Raw genomic sequence first — 9,985 nt, 5'->3', positions numbered from 1 at the left:
AGGGGGTTGGGGGGCGCGGGGGCCCGCGGAGGGGGCCCGGCGGCGCGGTCACGGCCCCGGTGCGCCAGCAGGTCTGCGAGGAGCAGAAGTGCGAGGAGGAGGTCTTCCCGCTGGCCATGAACTACCTGGACCGCTTCCTGTCTCTGGAGCCGGTGAAAAAGAGCCGCCTGCAGCTGCTGGGGGCCACCTGCATGTTCGTCGCCTCGAAGATGAAGGAGACCATCCCCCTGACGGCCGAGAAGCTGTGCATCTACACTGACAACTCCATCCGGCCCGACGAGCTGCTGGTAACCCACTGCCCACCGACGCGCCCTCGGCCAAAGGACCCCCGGGTGGGGGAGGGGCAGGGGGCCCCGGCCGGTCGTCCACAGACCCTGTGCCCCGAGGGGAGGCCATATTGCTAGCACCCCTCCCGTGGACCCAGCGAGACTCAACCCCCTACTCCGGGCCGCCCCACCTCACACTTTCGCTCCGACTCCCACCGCCTCTGCGCCCCCCAGCGCGCCAAAAAGTGGGCGGCGCGCGCCCTCTAGCGGCGGCGGCGCGCGCTAACGACAAGGCCTCGCGTGCGTTCCAAGTGCGGGAGTCTTTTTTGTCACCACTTAAGAAGTGTCCTCTTAATAACGAACAGGATTCTTTTCGAGCGGCACCTTCGCTCTTTTGTTCCAGGATCGCATGCTGTCCCCCACTTCCTGGACCCCAACATTCCCATCCCTTCTCTCCAGGCCCCTCTCCCACTCTGCCCTGCCACCAAGGAGCCGCCCCTGCACCTCTTTATGCTTGTTCACCCCATTTCCCCAGCAAATGGAACTGCTGCTGGTGAACAAACTCAAGTGGAACCTGGCTGCCATGACCCCGCACGATTTCATCGAACACTTCCTCTCTAAGATGCCGGTGGCCGAGGAGAACAAGCAGATCATACGCAAACACGCGCAGACCTTCGTTGCCCTCTGTGCCACAGGTAGGGCACAGGGCCCTGCTGGCCCGGCCTCCCCGGGTGCCCCTGGCAGAGCTGCTTGCCCTCTGCCTCAGTTTCCCCATCCGAGCCAATGGCCCCCGGAGCTCTCTCTGCCGGTTCTGATGAGCAGAGGGCCTGGGCTGTTGGCCGGGCTGATGGAGGAGGGTGCTGTCCTCCTGGGGGTCCATAGGCTGGCCTGCCAAGTCCACTTCCGGGGCTTTGCTCCCCACCCCCACCCCAGGCCTTTCCCCTGTCCTCAAGGAGCCTGCGCTTTGGGGCCCCCTGCTGGCCTCTCCCTGGCTGGGCCACCTGCCAGGGGCGCCTACAGGGGCGGGGAGTGCAGGCCTGCAGTGCCTGCACCACGTGCTCAGGCCGCCAGCTTCAGCCTCAGCCCTCCTGCGGGGGCGGCCACCAGAGCAGCCCAGCTGCCTGAGGCCCCGCCAGGGGCGCCTCTGCTGAGCCCTGGGAGGGGCTTCGGAGCAGCCTGCTGCTGTGGCTGGCAGCGGAGGCATCCCTCCCTCCCCCACCCCCCCCAGCACAGCTCTGGATGGTCCCTGGAGGCCGCTCCTTGGCCTTGCCCCAGCCCCAGCCCTGGGCAGCCAGCCTTCCAAACCCCAGTGTACACACGCACACACACGTGCACGTGCACACTCACATACACACACACACACCCCCCTAGCGATGCCTCCAGCCTCCCCCAGCCCTCCCCAACCAGGCCCTTCCCTCGCCCGCTCTGATCACGCGAGCTGGGCCCCTCACCTGGATGGCCCCCTCACCTGGGCCCCTCACCGGGACGCATGCCCTCGACTGCCCAGCTCCGCCCCGTCAGGCCTCAGCCATCACAGCTGTTCGGGGCTCACTCCGGGAAACCTGAGGGCCACCTCATCAAAGGGGGACGTTGGTGTCTTGCAACCTGGCATCTTGCTGAACCCTGCTGACCTGGGCGCTTTGGCGGCTGGTATTTCTGGGTTAGGCACGAGCTGGAAAGAGCCCGCTGCCCTCCCTACCCTCCAAGTGCTTCCAAGTGAGGCGCGAGGGAAAGATGGGGGAGCCGAAACCGGTGTGGGCCCGGATGGGTCTGGGGGTGGCGCCCCTCTCCAGGCATTCCAGCTCTAGCCCTTGGGCGGGGGTGGGCAGCCTCCCTGCAGTCCCCTCAGCCTCAGGGGTCAGCCCCGGCCATGGGCAGGGAAGCTTTCTCTGGCTGAGGCGCCTCCAAGCAGAGACGCCTCTGGAGACTTCTAGGCAGCCTTTTATGGAGCTGAACGTGGTTTGGAGACACGACAGTGTTTCCTGGAGATAATGCAAGGAGTGGTTCTTACACACCCTCCCCGCAGGATAGCTGCGGTGGCCTGGAGCTCCCCCTCTCCCAGAACCCCAGGGAGAGTGGGGTGCACGGTGAGGGAGCGAGCCTGGTGCAGAGGCTGTGAGCACTGGGCACGCTTGGGGCAACCCAGTTTTCACATACATCAACTCCAGGGGGGCCCTGTGTGGGGCCTCAGACCGGAGTTGGGGAGCAGCGCTGCCCTCCAGGTCCCCAGAAGACGCTCCAAGTCCTGGTCCTGCCCGTGCCCGCACCGCGCGGACATAACTCAGGTGCAGCCGTGCCCTTGGTCGCAAGCAGACCTCTCTCCAGACGAGAGAGACGTAATTGAAGCGCATAAACCGGCTGTGTGAGGTGGGCACGTGAGCAGAGGTCCCAGAAGTTTCCTTGGCCCTCATATGGCAAAGATCCCACTGAAGGGTGCTGTGAAGGGGCTCCGGTTCCCCTGCGCCCCAAGGCCGGGCTTCCTGAGGGCCTGCTGTGTGCACATGTCACCCACACGGCAGAGCTGCTGGTACCACAGCCGGTCACGAGGTCCGAAGATGCGCGCCTCGGAGCTCAGTGAAGGGTCTCTGTGAGGGTCACAGGGTCGGCAATGTCACAGCTCCAACGTGTCCCACTGGGCTCTTTACAGCTGGGCAGTGAACAGGCACAAGTATTGGAGCTTCTGGATTGCTCCTTATCCCAACATAAGCCCCCCACCGCACACACACCTCGGTAGGGGGTGGGCTTCAGAAGCGAGCCCCGCCGATTATCTGTCTCTACTTGGGGAGGGGGGGGTCTGGAGTCCTGCTCTGCAGACTTGGTGCTCTGGCTGCAGCGCCCCCGTAAGCAGCCCCCACTGGCTGGGTGCAAAGCTGTTCATTCAAGGCCCCGGGTCCCAGGCTGGGTGGGCCTGCTCCCATTTAAAGGGTGAGAGGTGGTGAGCCTTGTTGGGCTCAGAAGCTGCCTTTCTCCCCAGCCCCCAGGCTGGTGCCTGTTCCCTTTAACGAGGCCACTGGGATGAAGTCTCAGATGGGCTGTGCGCCCCGGTCCCCTCCCGTTCAGCTCGCCCGAGCCCCCTACTCCTGGGCATGATGGTGGGAGGTGAGGTGATGGGGTCAATGAAGACGCCACGCTCAGCCCTTGTGGGTACCCAGCTCCAGGCTGAGGACCCCCTCCAGGTTCCCCATGAAGATGCTGAAATCCGGGGCTTCCCCCCCCCAATTCCTCACAAAGACAGCCCGTGGGGGCCACCATTGCCATTTAGTGACCTTAGGCATCTCTCCTTTCCACAAGCTGTGCAGGGCCCTGCGGCTCACCCTCAGGAAAGGCTGAGGGTCCCACCCCTAGCTCAAGGTGGGAGGGGGGCGGGCATCAAGCAAGGGGACACGCCCGCCCCTCACTAAGTGGACAGTTCCCTGCGGTTTTGGGGAGTGTGTGCTGCCACCTGGTGGATGTAGCGATGAAGCAACACCTGCCCCTGGGGTGAGTCACAGATTGCGCCCCGCCCCCGCCCCATGGGAAGTGGCAGATGGGGCCTGCAGGGCAAGTCCTCGCAGCCGCGCAGGCATTTTGTGGGAAAGCTACGTAAGGCTTAATGCTAAAAGGACAAGTGTGACGTTCCCTCTGCAGAGGCCTCGCGCTTGCCGGCCGTCCCCTCGGTCGACAGGCTCTGGCCTGCCCAGGCCGCGGGGACCCTGGGGAGCACCCCACCCCTGCTCATGGCCACCTTGCGTCCCTCTCTGCCGCAGATGTGAAGTTCATCTCCAACCCGCCGTCCATGGTGGCCGCAGGGAGCGTGGTGGCTGCAGTGCAAGGCCTGCACCTGGGGAGTTCCAGCAGCTTCCTGTCCTACCACCGCCTCACGCGATTCCTCTCCAAAGTGATTAAGTGTGACCCGGTAGGTGACCGCGTGCACCCTGCTGTCAGGGGGGCCTGCCTGGCCCTGGGCACCGGAAGCATCCACAGGGTCTGTGGCGTTGAAGCTGCAGTGCCCAAGGCCCCCAAAGATGACCATGTGTGGGGCCACCTGGGGGATGGGCAGGGGCCTGAGTTCAGAGGCACAGGACCTCAGTCGCCCACCTCTCCCGAGGGTCCTCAGCCCCCCTGGCACTCCTGGCAACCATAAAGCTCCCCCGTGAGCCCTCTAGGAAGCGGCGCCACGATGCGGCCCCACAGTGGTCCGGGGGGTGGTGTGTGGAGCCGGGGCCCTGGGGAGCTTTGTCTGGGCCACAGTGTGGATGACCGATAGATGCTTTCATTGTGGCTCTGAGAGACTGCTGCCGTGAAAGCCAGTCAATTGTGTCTTCTTAAAAATGCCATTGTTTTAGATTGTAGATTCCCAACTATTTTTCTTTCCTTAAAGAAAGAATTAAAATAACAATTACTGGGGTCTGTGGCATCTACAAATTAGACCGAGTGGCCGGTGGGGTCACTGTCTGCCCCCGGGAAGGAGTGACCGCCTTGACCCCAGTCCCAGTCTGCCCTCTGGCAGCCCACCCTGAAGCATTCGGGGGGCTCCGCAGACCCCAGCCAGGTGCCACCTCACCCATACGACTGAGGAAAGGTAGGGCTTGAGACAGACACCTGCTTGTCCTCTGGCCAGCAGTGCTCGGCTGCCGGCCGGTGTGTCCCCCCAGAAGCATCCTCGCCCAGAGACGTGGGCAGCCCCTGGAAGGGGCGTCCCCTCTGCCTCTAGTGCTCCCATCACTCCTCTCGGGCGGCCACCGAGAGAGGACCAACCACCTCACCAGAAAGGCCAGCACCAGAATGCCGTCACAGACGCAGGCAGGAAGTGACCGCGCGCCCCTCTGTGCGTAGAGGCCTTTTCGTTAGATCTGCAACAAAATGCCTCACAGCTGACGGACGGGGAGAAACCGGTTGAAGCTGAAATTTGTTAGTCTGGATACCCGGTGACAAACGTCGCTCAGTTCAGACACAGAAGGCCCTCGGTGGCAGGGGCCCAGGAGGTCTGCCCTTTTCCAGGGCTGGGGCATGAGCGCAGGTGGCCAAGGGGGGCCCTTCCTTGCACCCCTCTGCTCTCTGCCCCAGCACGCGCCCCCAACCCCAAGTTAGCAGGGGCAGGGAAACCATCGCCCCAAGAGCTGCCGGGTTGGGGGGTGCGAGCCGTCGGGCTGCAGGAACGGAGCTGAGGCTGCAGTGGGTGCTGGGCGTGAGGCCAGGCCGGCACCGGCCATGGGGAGTCTGCTCCCCAGCAGACCTGGGCCTCCGTTCCGCATCACTGAAATGGGGTGGCTCGCGCCTCCCCTGCCTTCCGAGCTGCCGCGCTGACTGCTGCGGGCGGGGAGCTCTCCGTGTAGAGGCCGGAAGCTCTGGAACTGGATGATCCCCGGGGGTCACTCAGAAGCCCTCTGGCCTGGGTCCACGCTTGGGCAACAGAGCCCCACTTCCGGCCCCACCGGTTGGGGTTCCAGAAGCACCTTCCCTGGGGCAGAAGCGGCTGAACCCTTTCCTACTGGGTTCAAGAAAAGAACCCCAAGTATGGCATCCTGGGAGCTAAGACAGGTGGCCCCAATGAAGCCAGCCTCTAGCCAGGCCCCGGGGGCTAAGGCCACGGGGCTGCGAACGGCGCCCACCCCAAGCCGCTGGGAGGTTTGTCACTGGTGAGAACAGGAGCAGCCCCTGGGCTCGGGATCCCTCCTCCTCCCCGCTGACAATGTGAGGTGCTGACAGAGAGGAAGTGGGGTGCGGGCAGGCACCGCAAGGCCCGCGCACAGCCCAGGACGCAGGCCAGACGAGAGGACGAGGGGGTGAAGGGTCCGGTCCCATTGGGCCACCCGAAATTCATTCTCAGTCACGCACAGCCTACCGCTTTTGCCGGCCATGGCAGAGGTTAAGTCCAAAGAACAGGCTCAGAGGGCAGCGGCGAGGCTGGCGTGGCCAGTGGGACTCGGGCCGGAGATCGGGGCCCTGCTGGGGACTCAGGGACGGGCAGGGGAGGGGAGGGGAGGTGGGCGCATCTGCAGTCACAGCCCTGCGCGCTTCAGTCCTCAGCGGGGCCATCGCTGCCCAGATGGCGTGTGGTCTCCTCAGGTCAGGGGAGGCTGGTGGCCAAACGCAGCCCGTGCCACTCTGTCCTGGGGTTCGGAGCAGGTCTGGGAGGGGCGCAGCTCGAGCCTGGCCTCCCCCTGACAGCCCGTCTCCCTGCCCCGTCTGGCCAGGACTGCCTCCGGGCCTGCCAGGAGCAGATCGAAGCCCTGCTGGAGTCCAGCCTGCGCCAGGCCCAGCAGCAGAGCCTGGACCCCAAGGCCGCGGAGGAGGAGGAGGAGGAGGAGGAGGAGGCCGACCTGGCCTGCACGCCCACTGACGTGCGGGACGTGAACATCTGAGGGCGCCCGCGGCGACGAGGGGCCAGCCCAGGGGCCCCGACTCAGCCACTCCTCTGCAGGACCCCGAAGGGGAAACTTCTCGCTTTTCCTTTGCTCTTTCTCCCTCTCTCTGACTTAAGCAACAGAAAAAAAGTACCCCAAGACTATCTTTAAAAAAGAGAGAGGAAAAAGAATAGTATTTGCATAACCCAAACCTGGGGGAGGGGGGGGCTGTGCCACAAAAGTAGGATTTCTACCCCATAATTAACTAGTTTTTGTATTAACGTGTTTGCGTCTCTGTGTTGTAAGGATAGGCATTAACACAAGGAAGGAGTCTGCAGGGGAGGGTTAAAGTTCATTCTTTATGTGTTTAAAGGAAAAAAAGAAAAAAAGAAAAAAAAGCTTAAAAACATCCTTAAAAAAAAAAAATAGAAAAGTTCCACAAACCATTTTTAAAGTAGAAGAGGGTTTTTAGGTAGAAAAACGTATTCTTGTGCTTTTCCCGAGGGGCACAGCTTTAAGGCGGTTCTAGGCGTCCTGTACCTTGCTTGCTCATGCATGTAGTCACTTTATAAGTCGTTTGTGCGTGTTTATTTTATTTCGTAGGTCGGTGTGTAACCTCTTCGCCTTGTCGACGGCTGATGTAACCTGTCGGTTAGAGTAGCGAGCAGTTCAGCATCACTTAGCGCTAATCCTTTCTGCCTGTGGACCCAGCTCCTGCGCGGGTGTCTGGCGCCGGCCACCTGAGCAGCGGCAAAGCCAACTCTCTGACCCCTTGCGAGCGCTACTATAAAGAAAAGCCGCGATGGCGACGTAATAGATTCTATTTTTATAATCTTCATATTTTTGTAGTTACCCGTTTAGGAGATGCTGGGTGTTCACGCAACAGACCTGCAGCCTGCTCACATCCGGGTGAAAACCACAACTCTGTCTGTCTGTCTGTCTGTTTCCGTCTCGAGATTCTAAAACCATTCCATTTCAAAGCACTTTCGGTCCAGTAGTTAGAGGAGGGGTCTCGTCTGTGTTGCGTGTGGAGTGGGCAACGGTTTTAGTGGAATGGTTTGGGATATTCACGTACTTGCGTGCAGACAGGATGGCAAGGCCAGTGCATGTCGCTACGGTGTTAGCGGAAGGGGGCATTTTCGAAGGCCAGGTTCCAGTCCAGGAGAAGAAAGTGTGCATTCATTCTCCCATTGCCAGGATGACGTGTTCTTTTTTCTGTAGAGAAGCTGAAGTTTAGGAATCCTTTGGTGCCAACTGGTATTTGAAGGTAGGGGCCTTAAAAGGTTTACCTAGAGAACGTGTAGCTTCAGGGTTAGGAAGGTTTTAAACACTAAAATATATAATTTATAGTTAAGGCTAAAAAAGACTATTTATTACAGAGGATGTTCGTAAGGCCAGTATGATTTATAAAGTAATGCAATCTCCTCGATGTCCACACACACACACACACACACGCGTACACACAACGTGCTGCCTCTGCTGCAGGGTTAACGCAGTTTATATAAAGTTAGGTCCTTTTATAGGAGAGGGAAAAGAATCCCCAGGGGTAAAAAAAAAAAAAAACACACAAAGACATTGATTCGGCCTGTTTGGCGTGTCCCAAAGTGATCCAATCGGGGAGGCATCAGAACTGGAAAATTAGGGTGCTTGAATCAAGTTCATTTCCAGAATACTCTGATCCCCTGCCCCCCCGCCTTTAAAAAAAAATGTTAGTGACCAATAGACGATTTGCACATCTTGGCCATGGACCTTGTGATCACGCTGTAGGGAGTATAGGAAGGAGGGGGCGAGGACGCCAGGCTGGTGCTGGGAGAGGAGGTGGGGCAGGAAGTGTGCGGAGGGGAGGCGGGCGGGGACCCCAGAGGGACAGGCTGCGGCTCCGCTTATTCGCTGCTACCGACGACGACGTCCCGGCCCAGTCTGGAAACCTTCGCATCGCATCTCCGTGTCTTTCACATTGTTTTGCTGCTATCGGAGAATCAGTTTTTTTTTTTTGTTTTACAATGTCATATACTGCCATGTTATGTTCTCGTTTTAATTTTCTCGTAGAAAAAAATGTATTACGGATGCCCTTTTTTTTTTTTGTAGATTTTTTTTTTTTATGTGATCAGTTTTGACTTAATGTGATTACTGCTCTATTCCAAAAAGGTTCCTGTCCCATGATACCTCATGCTTCACTCAGCCACGTGCAGACTAGGCCGTCCGGCTCTGCCTGGCCCACGGCCTCCCGCTCCGGCAGACACACGCGGACGAGATCCCAGAGAGGCCTGGTGGGGACGGGCTCCGGGCCGCGTGCGGGCGGCCACCCCGGCGTCTCTGAGGACCAGCCTGTGTCCGTCCCCCCCCGCGCCTGTTATGCTGGACCACCCTCTGACCACCCTCTGACCACCCTCTGACCCGGCATCCACCACCCTAGTGTTTTCACAGCTGTACTGTTCTTTGCGTGTAGCTATGAACGTTGCATTATTATTATTATTATTATTATTGTTATTATTGTAACAGGTATGTCTTAGCGTGCCACTGTGGTGCTGTGCTATCGGTCACTCGGAATGATCGGAACGGGTTCTGGAGTCGTCAGAGTTTGGGTGCATTGACTCTAGCGTTCTATCTGTCGCCCCGTTCGTGACAGCATGATACTCATTTTAAAGAGGCTCCGGCTGCCCCTGAGGTCTGCTAACAGTGCTGTGTGCCCGAGTCCCCTAGAGTCACCTAGCACGCTGCCAAACCAAAAGGATCTGCCCCCCTGGAGGCCGCAGTGGGGGTCGCCTGTGTGCCCCGGCGCCCCACCCCGCCCAAACACTGCTTCCGCTTACCTCAACCCCTCTGGCTGCGGCGTCTGTGTCTGAACCAAAGCGGGTCCGTGAGGGGACAGTCTGTCCTAGCGGGGGTGGACACTGCTGAGAGGCCAGTGGCGGGCCCCGGGGTGCACAGCGGAGCCTGTCCTGTGACCAGCACACCTGCGAGGGTCTGGCGGGCACTCGGGTCTGTGTTTCTGGTTGCACGCCGCAGCACTTCCCAGCACAGACATGTAACTGGCACGTTTCCGGCAGAAAACAAAATACAAACGTGGAAAGTCTAGAAATAAAATTGGTAAAACCCCAGTGTGGCGTCTGCCTGTTTCCTGGGGTGCAGGGCCCAAGCTGCTGTATCCTGGACTTGGGGGGGGGCGGGGTGACAGGCAGAGTTCCCAGGCCCTCCTGGGAGGGTGCTGATGCATCCATGGCCTCTACCCACCAGATGACAGGTCTCCGGTTGTGACAAACAAAAATGTCTCTGACACCGCCCGATGTCCCCTGGTGATCCTGGAGTGAACGATGCTCTCTCTGCAAGGGATAGGGGTAAAATTGGGCCCCGAGAAACCTAAGGAAGGGATTGTCCGAGGCTCCAACACCC

At 60.0% G+C, this 9,985-nt stretch overlaps 1 protein-coding gene and 1 long non-coding RNA gene across 3 annotated transcripts in view; one reads left to right on the top strand and one right to left on the bottom strand.

The window, feature by feature from the left end:
* Nucleotides 1-9,693, top strand: part of CCND1 (cyclin D1) — an 11,555-nt gene extending 1,862 nt beyond the window's left edge. The window contains exons 2-6 of one of the 2 annotated variants that reach the window (XR_001516807.2): nt 72-287; nt 802-961; nt 4,013-4,161; nt 6,443-7,859; nt 8,741-9,693. Coding sequence is in view for 1 of the 2 variants with exons in the window: in XM_006910997.3 (XP_006911059.1) it covers nt 72-287; nt 802-961; nt 4,013-4,161; nt 6,443-6,610 (693 nt within the window). In the remaining variant the exon portion in view is untranslated. Of the gene's footprint in view, nt 1-71; nt 288-801; nt 962-4,012; nt 4,162-6,442; nt 8,184-8,740 lie in introns of those variants that run through there. The other variant, XM_006910997.3, reaches the window with a different exon arrangement.
* The window catches only part of LOC112479183, a 31,708-nt gene that overhangs the window by 7,663 nt on the left and 14,060 nt on the right, over nt 1-9,985 (bottom strand). The gene's annotated exons all lie outside the window — the stretch shown is intronic.

Source organism: Pteropus alecto, unplaced genomic scaffold, assembly GCF_000325575.1.
Source record: "Pteropus alecto unplaced genomic scaffold, ASM32557v1 scaffold43, whole genome shotgun sequence".
NCBI classification, from domain to species: domain Eukaryota; kingdom Metazoa; phylum Chordata; class Mammalia; order Chiroptera; family Pteropodidae; genus Pteropus; species Pteropus alecto.
The sequence above is the reverse complement of the archived record's forward strand: the minus strand, read 5'-3'. Positions and strand labels throughout refer to the sequence as shown.